The sequence below is a fragment of the Elephas maximus genome, chromosome 9 (assembly GCF_024166365.1).
Source record: "Elephas maximus indicus isolate mEleMax1 chromosome 9, mEleMax1 primary haplotype, whole genome shotgun sequence".
Taxonomy (NCBI): domain Eukaryota; kingdom Metazoa; phylum Chordata; class Mammalia; order Proboscidea; family Elephantidae; genus Elephas; species Elephas maximus.
In genome coordinates this window covers 4820953-4835601 of record NC_064827.1, presented here as the reverse complement: position 1 = coordinate 4835601, position 14649 = coordinate 4820953, and the positions used below count along the sequence as shown (strand labels likewise).

At 48.9% G+C, this 14649-nt stretch overlaps 1 protein-coding gene across 8 annotated transcripts in view; it reads right to left on the bottom strand.

Annotated features, from left to right (window-relative positions):
• Nucleotides 1–14649, bottom strand: part of SARDH (sarcosine dehydrogenase) — a 75866-nt gene that overhangs the window by 30444 nt on the left and 30773 nt on the right. For all 8 annotated transcript variants that reach the window (XM_049895959.1, XM_049895963.1, XM_049895965.1 and 5 more), the window contains 3 exons: nt 13675–13788; nt 4217–4355; nt 2223–2336 (listed from right to left, as the gene is read on the bottom strand). In XM_049895959.1, coding sequence (XP_049751916.1) covers nt 2223–2336; nt 4217–4355; nt 13675–13788 — 367 coding nt within the window. The remainder of the gene's footprint in view (nt 1–2222; nt 2337–4216; nt 4356–13674; nt 13789–14649) is intronic.

Genomic DNA, 14649 nt, shown 5'->3' with positions numbered 1-14649 from the left:
TCCCCCCTTGAAAGTAATGAGCACAAAAGGGGGTAGGAGCCAAAGAGACCACCTGTTCCCAAGGGCTCCCCACCCGGGCTGAGGTACCAGAGACACTGGGGTTCCTGACATCCTGAGGAGCCAAGTCTCCCCAAGCATCCTCAGCCCTGCACTGGACTGACACTCCTCCAACTCCCCCTCCCCCCCACGCACATTGTGACACTCAGGTCCTCAGACCCACGGGCCCCAGCCCGTCTGTGGCCATCCAAGGCTGCTCCCAGGAGGGCATGAGAACAACCCAGGCCACCCAGTGCCTGAAGAGAGGGTGGCTGGACCCAGCCTCCTCTGGGCCACTGTCCCCAGTCACCTCCACTGCAAACGAGCATTCGCATCCGGAGCCCTGGGCCAGTGGGCAGCTCAGGGTTCAGGCCCAGGCGAAGCGCAGATAGGGCAAGGCCTAGATCAGTCAGGGAGGGCTGAGCCTCCCCACTGCCCACTGCAGCATTGCCTGGGCTGTGGCTGGTGGTGGGGCCGTGGACTCTCATCCTATGATTTTCTGTATTGCCAGAATGTTCCCTATGAGCCTGTATTCCTTTTTGTCATATTTTTAAAAATCGATAAAGATATTTAAAATTACATTTAAGATACGGCTTTGCATAGGGCCTGATCGAATGGAAATAACCACATGCTTCAACTTAATTGTGATCTGAGATAAAAACACGGTGATTTATCACACACACAAAATACATGCATATGTAACGGACACGCATATTCACAGAAGGAACATAAGGCTTTTACACCTAAAAATAAACCAGATTCTACGCTGGGTCTTCTCCCTTTGCCTGTTCCAGACCGCGGCTCCCTCCTGGGCCCCGCCCGCTGGTCGGGATGCTGCTGCCTCCAGCCCTCCCACCAGCACACACATTCACCAGTCCAACGCCCAGGTGTGCAGACCACCCGCCAGGCAGTCACTTCAGGTCACCCAGAGGTGCCGCTGTCTGCACAAACCTCCCCTGAACCAGTTAGCACCTTCCCCCCTCCTCCCCAGACCCTCTCTTTCCCCCCATGTTGCTACAACACGTGCTCAGTGCTCTCAGCTCAGGGAACCCACTGGAACCCACCAGAAGGGCATATCACTGTGCACCCGTGTGGGAGAGGGTAACTCAGTGTATAAAGCACTTTCATGACGACGTCCCCTGTGAATGGGGGACTAGCAGGGTCCCCATTCCCAGAGGGGGAAACTGAGATTCAGGAAGGTCACTTCCATTCCTCTTGGTACTTCCAGGCTTGCTGACCTATAGCAGCCCTGGGAGGGGGGTCCTTTTGTTGCCATTTCACAAATGTGGAGACTGAGGCTCAGAGAACCAGGCCACTGGGCTGTTGCTTAAATGGCTGTTGGCACAGAGTCCTGCCTAGGGCCAGGCTATCTAACTGGGCTGAGCCATTCTGGCCAGCTGTGACCCTCTCCCCAGAGGCACATTTTGGTGGTAAGTCCCACAACTAATACCTCTCCCCTCTGCAAATCCAGTCTCTCAGAAGTGGCCCTGGGGCCCCTTCCTGAAAACCAGAATGTGTCCCACTGTCTGCAAATCTCGGCTAGCTTTCTTATTCCTTGATGGAGACAGGTTACAGGCCTAGATATGAGGCTGCTCCTGTGTGAACCAGGGGACAGGGCCAGGAAGTCAAGGTAACAGGAGGCAGACGTTAGCTCAGGGTAGTATTCAGGGCTGTGTAAACAAGAAATGATAGGTACAGAGCTCCCTGTCATTGGGGCATACAAGCAGAAGTGGAGGGGCTGTAGAGGGTAATCTAGGTATCAGCCTAGCTATCCTCGAAAAATTCTTCCAGGCCTGAGGCCAGGAGATACGTGGGCACTGAGAAAGCCAGTAGAGCACAGATACTGGTGGCAGAAAGAAGCTAACCCCTCTGAGTGGGAGGCAGGGCCTTAGGCTTGGTGCATCGTTCCAGGCAGTGGCACTGAGCACACCCACGCTGCTCCCAAACACAGGGGTGCAGACAGATCCAAAGACATAACCACTGAGTGCTCCTCGCTCCAGCGTGCCTGCCTGTACAAAGCCTGCAGTCAGTGGAGGTACACCTCTAATCCCCCAGTACATGATCACGGTGAGCATGGAGGTAACTACAGAGCAGCCCAGCCCTCTGCTTCCTGCTGTCAGTGGCCATCCTGTTCCTGGAGTAGGGCTGCAGCAGGGGCCCCCAGCAGCCCCAAAGGCCCCTCCTACCTTCAAAGGCGGGGGCCAGCGGTGGGGCCTGGGGTTCAGGGTCCAGGCGGCTGACGGTCAGGTCGCTCTCTGTGCCCCCCCGGTGGTTCAGCATGCAGGTGTACACTGTTGAACCTGGGGGCAGGAGAACACCCAGGTCTGTGCTGGCTCAGAAGATGAGCCGCCACAGCAGTGGTGAGCTCCTCATCACAGAGGAGAGCCACGGAGGCTGGGTCGCCATTCCGCAGGACGTGCCAGTAGGGAGTGACCTTGAAGGACCCCTCAGCTCAGGGATTCCATTATGACTGAGTGTCCTGAGAGGGATAACGACAGGCAGGTCCCCTGGCACTGTCATCGCTGGGAGAGGAAAGATTCGGAAGAAGCGTTCTTCTTGAAACGCCTTTCCACTGGCTCCTATTTCATTCCTTCACCCTGAGAAGGTTGTAGGGACAAGATTCATGTCTTATTTGTGATCGTGCTTCAGCACCTAGCACTACACCTGCTACACCAGACGCTGAATACATTTCAGCAGAATAAATGAGTATGTGGATGGAGGATGGATGCATGAATGAGAAGATGAATGGAGGGGTGAGGAGGGTGGGTTGATGGGTGATGGACGGGTGGGTGGTAGGTAGGTGGATGGGAGGGTGAGGGTGAGTGGTCGTTAGGTAGGGGGAATGGATAGGTGGATGGATGGGCAAAGGTATGAATGGGTAGATGGATGGGTGGATGGGTGGGTAGGGGGATGGGTGGGCAGAAGGATGAATGGATGGATGGGTAGGGAGATGGATGAGTGGATGAGTGGGTAGGGGGATGGGTGGGCAGAAAGATGCATGGATGGATGGGTAGGGAGATGGACGAGTGGACGAGTGGGTAGGGGGATGGGTGGGCAGAAGGATGAATGGATGGATGGGTAGGGAGATGGATGAGTGGATGAGTGGGTAGGGGGATGGGTGGGCAGAAGGATGAATGGATGGATGGGTAGTGAGATGAATGGGTAGGTGGATGGGTGGTTGGATGGGTAGTAGGGTGACTGGGTAGGGGATAGGTGGATGGATGGGTGAGGGATGAATGGGTAGATGGATGGGTGGGGGGTATGAATGGGTAGATGGATGGGTGGGTAGGGGGATGGATGGGCAGAAGGATGGGTGGGTGGATGCATGGATCGGGGGATAATAGGTAGATGGATGGGTGGATGAAGGGGTAGGTGGATGGGTGGATGGATTGGTGATGGGTAGATGGATGGGGGAAGTATGGGCAGGAGGATGGGTGAATGGATGGGTAGGGGGATGAATGGGTAGATGGATGGGTGGGTAGGGGGATGGATGGGTAGATGGAGGGGTAGATGGACAGGTGGATGGTTGGATAGGTGATGGGTAGATGGATGGGGGGAAGTGTGTGTACATAGATGGCTAGGTGGTGGATTACTGGGAGGATTAATTGAGGGTGGGTGGGATATGCATATGTGAGTAAATAGGTGCACTGATTGGTTGGTTGGCTGGATGGGGTTGGGTAAGTTTTTAGTGGGTAGGTCAGAGGGTAAAATGGAGGATGGGTGAAGAAAAAGGAGATCAATATCCCAAATATTACATGGAACTTATATTCATATTTACTATTTATCCTTCATTTTTATTGGTCATGTCTAGCAATCCTATCTGAGGAGGTCATTCATTCATGGGAGGAGGGCAGCTGCCCCCCATCCTGGGAGACATAAAGGTTAGCTACCCTGAATCCCTTCTGGAATCATGTAAACAAAAGGGAGGGGGGATGAAGTGAAGGAGGAATGGAGGGTGGGACGGAAGAAGGTGATGAAGTCATCGGGCCTGGGGCTTGGTGATGAGAAAGGCCATGCCCTGGCCGGAAGGGACTGGACAGAGGGGCCCAGGGCCAGGCTGAAGGGGAGGACCAACAGGCTGTGGGACCCCAGAGGGGGCAGGCTTGCCTTGTCACCTTCTCAGTGCCTGGAACTGTGTCCACGGTGCCCTTCCTGGCACTGAGATGTGGAGGTTCCATACCTGGGGGCCGGCTGACATCTGCGGAGAACAGCCAGTCTGCAGCCTTCCTCGCGTCCTGTCCCACCAAGTAGAACTTCCCAAAGTAGGACATGTCAAACATGGCAGCAGCCCCTCTGCAAGCCAGACACTCCTTCTTGATCTGGAAGCCCGGAAAGTGGAAATGCTGTGGGGTTTTGAATGTGCATTCCCCAAAAGAACATGGGGGCTGGTGTTCTCTCTAGCACGCCTCCTCCAACCCCCCTCCTTCCCCTAGTAAAGCTCCCTGTTGCCAAGTCCCTTCCGAGCTCTAGAGCACACCCTGACACATTCTTCTCAAAATACGGAAACTTCTCTAGAACAGATCATAATATGCTAGGCCATAAAACAAGTCTCCATAAACTCAAAAGGATTAAAATCAAGCAAAGCATATGCTCTGACCACAATGGAATTAAATTAGTAACCAGGAACAGAAGGAAAATTGGAAAATTCACAAATAAGTAGAAATTAAACACCACCCTCCTAAATAACCAATGGATCAAAGACAAAAACACAAATGGAATTAGAAAATACTTTGAGACAAATGAAAACTAGAACAATATACCAAAACTTATGGGAGATGGCTAGAGCAATGCTCACGGGGAAATTTATGCCTAGATTAAAATAAGAAAGAGATCTCAAATCAGTCACATAACTTTTGACCTTTAAGAAACTAGAAAAAGAAGAACAAACTATACCCAAAGTAAACACAAGGGAAGAAATAATAAATATTAGAACAAAAAATAAAGAACAGACCAACAACAGAGAAAATCAACAGAAGAAAAATTTGATTTTTGAAAAATGAACAAAATTGACATACCTTTAGCTAGACTGACCAAGAAAAAAAGACAGAAGACACAAATGACTAAAATCAGGAATGAGACATCATTACCCACCTTACAGAAAAAAAAAGGACAATAAATTAGATAACCTAACATGAAATGGACAAATTCCTAGAAAGACACAAATTATTGAAACCGACTCAAGAAGAAATAGAAAATCTGAACAGACCTATAACAAGTAAACAGGCTGAATGAGTGATTTAAAAATCCCCTACAAAGAAAACCCTAAGTCTAGAGGGCTCCACTGGTGAACTCTACCAAACATTCAAAGAAGAATTAAAGCCAATCTTTTACAAGTTCTTCCAAAAAGTAGCAGAGTAGGAGACGCTCTCCAGTTCATTCTACTAACCAGTAATACCCTGATACCAAAACCAGACAAGGAGGGCATGAGAAAACTGCAGCCCAATATCCCTTATGAACATGGACACAACAATACTCAAAAAAACACAAGCAAACCAAATCCAACATATAAAAAGGCTTATACACCATGATCAAATGAGTTTTACCCTAGGAATATAAAGTTGGTTTAACATCCAAAACTCAACTAGTGCAATTAAAAAAAAAATTGCCATCAAGTCAATTCCAATTCATAGCAACCCTATGTTGTTGTTGTTAGATGCCGTCGAGTCGGTTCTCACTCATAGCGACCCTATGCACAACAGAACGAAACATCGCCTGGTCCTGAGCCATCCTTACAATCCTTGTTATGCTTGAGCTCATTGTTGCAGCCACTGTGTCAGTCCACCTCATTGAGGGTCTTCCTCTTTTCTGCTGACCCTGTACTCTGCCACGCATGATGTCCTTCTCCAGGGACTGATCCCTCCTGACAACATGTCCAAAGTATGTAAGACGCAGTTTCGCCATCCTTGCTTCTAAGGAGCATTCTGGCCGTACTTCTTCCAAGACAGATTTGTTTGTTCTTCTTGCAGTCCATGGTATATTCAATATTCTTCGCCAACACCACAATTCAAAGGCGTCAACTCTTCTTCCGTCTTCCTTATTCATTGTTCAGCTTTCACATGCATATGATGTGATTGAAAATACCATGGCTTGGGTCAGGTGCACCTTAGTCTTCAAGGTGACATCTTTGCTCTTCAACACTTTGAAGAGGTCCTTTGTGGCAGATTTGCCCGATGCAATGTGTCTTTTCATTTCTTGACTGCTGCTTCCATGGCTGTTGATTGTGGATACAAGTAAAATGAAATCCTTGACAACGTCAATCTTTTCTCCGTTTATCATGATGTTGCTTATTGGTCCAGTTGTGAGGACTTTTGTTTCCTTTATGTTGAGATGCAGTCCATACTGAAGGCTGTGATCTTTGATCTTCATTAGTGCTTCAAGTCCTCTTCACTTTCAGCAAGCAAGGTTGTGTCATCTGCATAACACAGGTTGTTAATGAGTCTTCCTCCAATCCTGATGCCCCGTTCTTCTTTATATAGTCCAGCTTCTCGTATTATTTGTTCAGCATACAGATTAAATAGGTATGGTGAAAGAATACAACCCTGACACATACCTTTCCTAACTTTAAACCAATCAGTATCCCCTTGGTCTGTCCAAACAACTGCCTCTTGATCTATGTAAAGGTTCCTCATGAGCACAATTAAGTGTTCTGGAATTCCCATTCTTTGCAATGTTACCCATAGTTTGTTATGATCCACACAGGTAGACCTGCCACATAGGGTTTCCAAGGCTGTAAATCCTTACGGAAACAGACTGCCGTATCTTTCTCCCATGGAGAGGAGCAGCCGATGGATTCAAACCACTGAGCTTTTGGTTAGCAGCTAAGCACTTTTACCACTGCAACACCAAAAAAAACAACACCAGGGTTCCTTAATTAACACAATATACCACATTAATAGAATAAAGGACAAAAACTACATCATCACCTCAATCCAAACCAAACCTATTGCCGTTGAGTCAATTCCGACTCACAGTGACCCTATAGAACAGAGTAGAACTGCCCCGTAGAGTCTCCAAGGAGCACCTGGTGGGTTCAAACTGCCAACCTTTTGGTTAGCAGCCGTAGCACTTAACCATTATGCCACCAGGATTTCCATCACCCCTATAAAAGCAGAAAAACTATTTGGCAAATTTTAACACTCTTTCACACAACAAACTAAGAATAGGCAGGAACTTCCTTGACCTGATAAAGGGAATCTACAAAAACCCTACAGCTAATATCATACATAAAGGTGAAAGACTGAATGGTTTTCACCCAAGACGAGGATGTCCACACTCAAGACTCTTATTCAACATTGCATTGGAGGTTCTGTTGTTGTTGTTGTTGTTAGGTGCCATTAAGTTGATTCCAACTCATAGCAACCCTACGCACAACAGAACAAAACACTGCCCGGACCTGCATCATCCTCACAATCGTTGTTATGCTTGAGCTCATCGTTGCAGCCACCGTGTCAATCCACCTCATCGTGGGTCTTCCTCTTTTTCGCTGACCCTGTACTCTGCCAAGCATGATGTCCTTCTCCAGGGACTGATCCCTCCTGACAACATGTCCAAAGTATGTAAGACACAGTCTCGCCATCCTTGCTTCTAAGGAGCATTCTGATTGTACTTCTTCCAAGACAGATTTGTTCGTTCTTTTGGCAGTCCATGGTATATTCAATATTCTTCATCAACACCACAATTCAAAGGTGTCAATTCTTCTTCCGTCTTCCTTATTCATTGTCCAGCTTTCACATGCATATGATGCGATTGAAAATACCATGGCTTGGGTCAGGTGCACCTTAGTCTTCAAGGTGACATCTTTGCTCTTCAACACTTTGAAGAGTTCCTTTGCGGCAGATTTGCCCAATGCAATGTGTCTTTTCATTTCTTGACTGCTGCTTCCATGGCTGTTGATTGTGGATCCAAGTAAAATGAAATCCATGACAACGTCAGTCTTTTCTCCATTTATCATGATGTTGCTCATTGGTCCAGTTGTGAGGATTTTTGTTTTCTTTATGTTGAGGTGTAATCCATACTGAAGGCTCTGGTCTTTGATCTTCATTAGTAAGTGCTTCAAGTCCTTTTCACTTTTAGCAAGCAAGGTTGTGTCATCTGCATAACTCAGGTTGTTAATGAGTCTTCCTCCAATCCCGATGCTCTGTTCTTCTTCATATAGTCCAGCTTCTCGGATTATTTGCTCAGTATACAGACTGAATCGGTATGGTGAAAGAATACAACCCCGACGCACACCTTTCCTGACTTTAAACCAATCAGTATCCCCTTGTTCTGTCCGAACAACTGCCTCTTGATCTATATAAAGGTTCTTCATGAGCACAATAAGTGTTCTGGAATTCCCATTCTTCACAATGTTATCCATAATTTGTTATGCTCCACACAGTCAAATGCCTTTGCATACTCAATAAAACACAGGTAAACATCCTTCTGGTATTCTCTGCTTTCAGCCAGGATCCATCTGACATCAGCAATGATATCCCCGGTTCCACGTCCTCTTCTGAAACCAGCCTGAATTTCTGGCAGTTCCCTGTCGATATACTGCTGCAGTCATTTTTAAATGATCTTCAGCAAAATTTTGCTTGCGTGTGATATTAATGATATTGTTCTATAATTTCCACATTCGGTTGGATCACCTTTCTTGGGAATAGGCATAAATATGGATCTCTTCCAGTCAGTTGGCCAGGAAACTGTCTCCCATATTTCTTGGCATACAGGAATGAGCACCTCCAGCGCTGCATCTGTTTGTTGAAACATCTCAATTGCTATTCCATCAATTCCTGGAGCCTTGTTTTTTGCCAATGCCTTCAGAGCAGCTTGGACTTCTTCCTTTGGTACCATCGGTTCCTGATCATATGCTACCTCCTGAAATGGCTGAACGTTGACTAATTCTTTTTGGTATAATGACTCTGTGTATTCCTTCCATCTTCTTTTGATGCTTCCTGTGTCATTTAATATTTTCCCCATAGAATCCTTCGCTATTGCAACTCGAGGCTTGAATTTTTTCTTCAGTTCTTTCAGCTTGAGAAACGCCAAGTGTGTTCTTCCCTTTTGGTTTTCCATCTCCAGCTCTTTTCACATGTCATTATAATACTTTACTTTGTCTTCTCGAGACGCCCTTTGAAATCTTCTGTTCAGGTCTTTTACTTCATCAATTCTTCCTTTTGCTTTAGCTGCTCGACGTTCGAGAGCAAGTTTCAGAGTCTCCTCTGACATCCATCTTGGTCTTTTCTTTCTTTCCTGTGTTTTCAATGACCTCTTGCTTTCTTCATGGTTGATGTCCTTGATGTCATTCCACAACTCGTCTGGTCTTCAGTCACTAGCGTTCAGTGTATCAAATCTATTTTTCAGATGGTCTCTAAATTCAGGCGGGATATAATCAAGGTCATATTTTGGCTCTCGTGGACTTGCTCTGATTTTCCTCAGTTTCAGCTTGAACTTGCATATGAGCAATTGATGGTCTGTTCCACAGTCGACCCCTGGCCTTGTTCTGGCTGATGATATTGAGTTTTTCCATTGTCTCTTTCCACAGATGTAGTCAATTTGATTTCTGTGTGTTCCATCTGGTGAGGTCCCTGTGTATAGTCGCCGTTTATGTTGGTGAAAGAAGTTATTTGCAATGAAGAAGTCGTTGGTCTTGCAAAATTCTATCATTCGATCTCTGGCATTGTTTCTATCACCAAGGCCATATTTTCCAACTACTGATCCTTCTTCTTTGTTTCCAACTTTCACATTCCAATCACCAGTGATTATCAATGCATCTTGATTGCATGTTCGATCAATTGCAGACTGCAGGAGCTGATAAAAATCTTCTATTTCTTCATCTTTGGCCCTAGTGGTTGGTGCGTAAATTTGAATAATAGTCATATTAACTGGTCTTCCTTGTAGGCATATGGATATTATCCTATCACTGACAGTGTTGTACTTCAGGATAGATCTTGAAATGTTCTTTTTGACAATGGATGCAACACCATTCCTCTTCAAGTTATCATTCCCAGCATAGTAGACTATATGATTGTCTGATTCAAAATGGCCAATACCAGTCCATTTCAGTTCACTAAACTAATGCCTAGGATATCGATGTTTATGCGTTCCAATTCATTTTTGACAATTTCCAATTTTCCTAGATTCATACTTCGTACATTCCAGGTTCCAATTATTAATGGACGTTTGCAGCTGCTTCTTCTCATTTTGAGTTGTGCCACAACAGCAAATGAAGGTCCCGAAAGCTTTACTCCATCCACGTCATTAAGGTCGACTCTACAAAAAAATTTTTTTTTTTTCTACTTTGAGGAGGCAGCTCTTCCCCAGTCGTCTTCTGAGTGCCTTCCGACCTGAGGGGCTCATCTTCCAGCACTATATCAGAAAATGTTCTGCTGCTATTCGTAAGGTTTTCACTGGCTAATGCTTTTCAGAAGTAGACTGCCAGGTCCTTCTTCCTAGTGTGGAAGCTCAGCTGAAACCTGTCCTCCATGGGTGTCCCTGCTGGTATCTGAATACTGGTGGCATAGTTTCCAGCGTCACAGCAACACACAAGGCATCAATCTGACAGACACGTGGGGGATTGAAGGTTCTAGCCAGGACAATTAGGTGATTATTTTGTGTCAGGAGCCTGCACTGTCTCCTCCAAACCTCGAGAGCCCATCACCAGGCCTTTCTTCCACCATCCCAGGAGGTAATGACCTCACATACTCAAGTGGCCTCTAAGTCATACTCATCTCTTCCCAACTCGTTGAGATGTCACTTTGGTGGATTGTGCTCAGCCACGGCGGGTGTATTTGTTGTTGTTGTTAGGTGCCATTGAATAGGTTCTGACTCATGGCAACGCTATGCACAACAGAGCAAAATACTGCCGGGTCATGTGCCATTCTCACAATCTTTATGTTTGAGCCCATTGTTGCAGCCATCGTGTCAATCCATCTCGTTGAAGGTCTTCCTCTTTTTCACTGACCCTCTACTAAGCATGATGTCCTCCAGGGACTGCTCCCTCCTGATGAATGAAAATGCTGGACAATGAATAAGGAAGATCAAAGAAGAATTGATGCATTTGAATTATGGTGTTGGCAAAGAATACTGAATATACAATGGACTGCCAGAAGAACAAACAAATCTGTCTTGGAAGAAGTACAGCCAGAATGCTCCTTGGAAGCAAGGATGGGGAGGACTTTGGACATGTTATCAGGAGGAGCACATTTACACCATGGAAATTGGCAAACACTACAGGGTTTATCAGCGCTCCATGATGCCTGTTCAGTTCCTCTGCCCCAGATGCTGTTACTCTACCTCCCTCCAGACATCATAACCCCTTACTGAGCTTCTGCTCTGCGTTTGCTGGGAGCAGCCTTTGCTGATGCTGCTGGGAACACAGACTAAAGCCAAAGCCAGCTTCCCAGCTGAGGCTCGTGTGCTGGGCTGGGGACGACGCCAGCATTGAAAAGAAGTGCAGATTTCATGCCTTAGAACCATTCGGGCACATGTGCGGAGGATGCAAGAAGCCACATAGCCAACTTGGCATCTCCTTGGATCTCCCAAGTCCCCGAGGGCCAGAACGTCCGACAGACTTTAGACGCTACACACGGGAGGTGCCAGACTAGCACGCTCACCCCCACTCCAAAGGCTGCCTCAAGGAGCTCAGGCACTGAGAGGGGCTTTGGGACACCGTCCTCCTGTTTTCCTTTGGAAGGCCCCTCCTCCAACACCTTGGCCAGCTATGTTACCACTAAAGCAAGATTTGGGGCAAATGGTGGGAATGAGTGGTTCCCACCCTTCAATGAAAGAAGTCCCTGTGTGGTGCACACGGTTAACCAGCTCAGCTGCTAAAGGTTGGAGGTTTGAGTCCACCCAGAGGAACCTTAGAAGAAAGGCCTGGTGATCTACTTCTGAAAAACCAACCACTGGAAAATCCTACTCAGACACGTGTGGGGTTGCCATGAGTCGGAACTGACTCCATGGCAACCAGTACCCTCCAATGAAAACCCTACAGATCACAATGGCCTGATCCATAAGCGATCATGAGGCCTGCACAGGACCAAGCAGTGTTTCGTTCCGTTGTGCATGGGGTCGCTGTGAGGTGGGGGCTGACTTGGCCACGGCTGACAACGACAACCCTCCAGGGCCTGTGGCCCTTGTTCAAAATTCATGATGACTTTCAGGATGGTGGCAGCAGAGCCTGGAAGCAGCCTGCCACCCTTCCCATGACAGAGGCACCGAAAGGCCTCAGGATGGTTCCAGACCATCCCTCGGCTCCAGGGACCCCCAGGGTCAGGCTGGCTCTGCACCCCCATCAGGTACAGTGGAGGGACTTTCACCCCCTCTCCAGTGTGACAACATACATCAGAACAAAACCAAAGTTCTATTTGGAGATCACTTTGCAAAACGACCGTGCAGGCTCGGGGTGGAAGCTGGTGGTGTTCTTGGGGCAAAAGCTGCCTAAAAAAACATTCTTGTGAGGTGGGAAAGCCTGGCCCCCGGGCCTCATCCCCCCACCCGAGTGGAAGTGGAAGCCAACCCTGGGGGTGCTGATGAGGCCCCAGAACCCCACCTGGCCAGCCTGGCTGTTCAGCCCTCCCCCACCCGACCCTCTGGAGCAGGAGGGGCATCAAGCAGGTCCGGACTGCAGAGCCCACTGCTGGTTCCGATGCTGCATCCCGGGGGCTGTCTGGGGCCGAGCACCAGACCATCGGGCCATCTGGCTGGGCTCTGCCTCCCTTTGCGGAAGGCCTGTTTGTGTCCAAGAGGATCATGGGAAAGTGGGTTGCAGGCATTGTTCTCCACGAAATGACCTTGTCTGGATCTACTTTGCCAAAACTGGGGCTGAGGCCACTGCACCCTGCCCTGGAGGAGGCACACCCCCACTCAAACAGCTGATGCCCTCAGGCAGCTCTCAGAATGCACAGCGAACCTGGCTCAGAGAGAGGAAGCCCTGGCCTGGACTTAGACAGCCCACCTTGCCCGCTGCCTTGGGCAGTATGTATCCTCAGGCCTCTCTGACTGTGGTCTGTCGTGACATATATGAGGGGAACAGAGAAAAACACCCCATGATTCCTCCTTAGGACCGACTCAGCAAAAGCAGGGTGAGTACAGAGCCCAAGCAGACCCGGCGGGGGCCAACCCCCACAGGAACGCAACTCCTATCCCTCGTGGGGATGGGCCCCCAGCCTCCACAGGAACGTAACCCCTGTCCCTGTGTGGGAATGAAGCCCTTAGCCTCCACAGGAACGTAACCCCTGTCCCTGTGTGGGAATGAAGCCCTCAGCCTCCACAGTAATGTAACCCCTGTCCCTGTGTGGGAATGAAGCCCTCAGCCTCCACAGGAACTTAACCCCCATCCCTGTATGGGGATGGGCCCCCAGCCTCCACAGGAACGTAACCCCTGTCCCATTGTGGGGTTGGGCCTCTAGCCTCCATAGGAACGTAACCCCTGTCCCCTTGTGGGGTTGGGCCTCCAGCCTCCACAGGAATGTAACCCCTGTCCCCTTGTGGGGTTGGGCCTCCAGCCTCCATAGGAATGTAATCCCTGTCCCTTGTGGGGATGGACCTCCAGCCTTCACAGGAACATAACCCCTGTCCCTGTGTGGGAATGAGCCCGCAGCCTCCACAGGAATGTAACCCTTGTCCCTGTGTTGGGTGGGGCTCCTGACTACTCACAGTGTCGTGGTGGGGTGGGAAGTTGAATGTGTACTCGTCCCCCAGCAGCCTGTTGTAGGCGTAGTCCTGGTGCACCTGGTGCCCATAGGCCCCATAGTAGTCGTAATGGAGGACCTGGGGACAGAGGACACCGCCATCACCGGTTGTCCCTCCTCCCCTCCCTCCCACTCTCTCCCTCTTCCTTCCTTCGTTTCTCCCTCCCTCCCTCCCTTCCTCCTTCCCTCCTTGCTTTTTTCCTTCCTTCCTCTTCCTTTCTCTCTCCCTTCTTCCCTCCCTCTCTCCACATACAGGGCCTGGTGCTTGCTAGGTGGCAGACACTGACTGGGTCTTACAGGGACAGAGATGAACAGGACAACCCAGCCCCTTGTCCTGCTCTCACAGAGTGGGTATAGAGTGCTGTAGAGGTGGGGGGGTCCAGGCACTCAGGAAGCAGTTACCCCAATGACCCCTAAGCACCATGGCGGTGGGTGCTGAGAGGGTAGAGTTGGCACCGGGAGAAGGGCTGGGGGAGTTCAAAGTGGGGAGACGGGGAAGGATGGAGCTGAGGGGGAGCAGGGGTGTGTGGGCCACTGACAGGCTTTCGGCCTGATCCCAAGGCAGAGAGGGAAGCCCCAGAGATCCGGATGGCTGGGGAAGGGGATAGAGGGTGGGGCGGGACAGCCGGGGAATTGACTTCATCCTGTTTCTCCCCTTTTAGACCAGATAAGGGGTGAGAAACATATCCTTGAATTCATTTTCCTCCATCAGTTGTATTTATTGCATTAGCAATTTGTTTTTATGGAGAGATTTCCTGTCTTCTGTTCTTAATCTGTTTTGTCCCGGGTAGCTATTAGAGCCCTACAGCCTGACCCTAAATAAAATAAAACCTTTTCTATTTAAAACAAAAAACAAAAAGTGCTGTTGCCATGGCGATCCTGGACCACCAAGTCCCCATTCTGGTGGAGCCCAGCTCCAAGTGCTGCAGGTAGGTGAGCT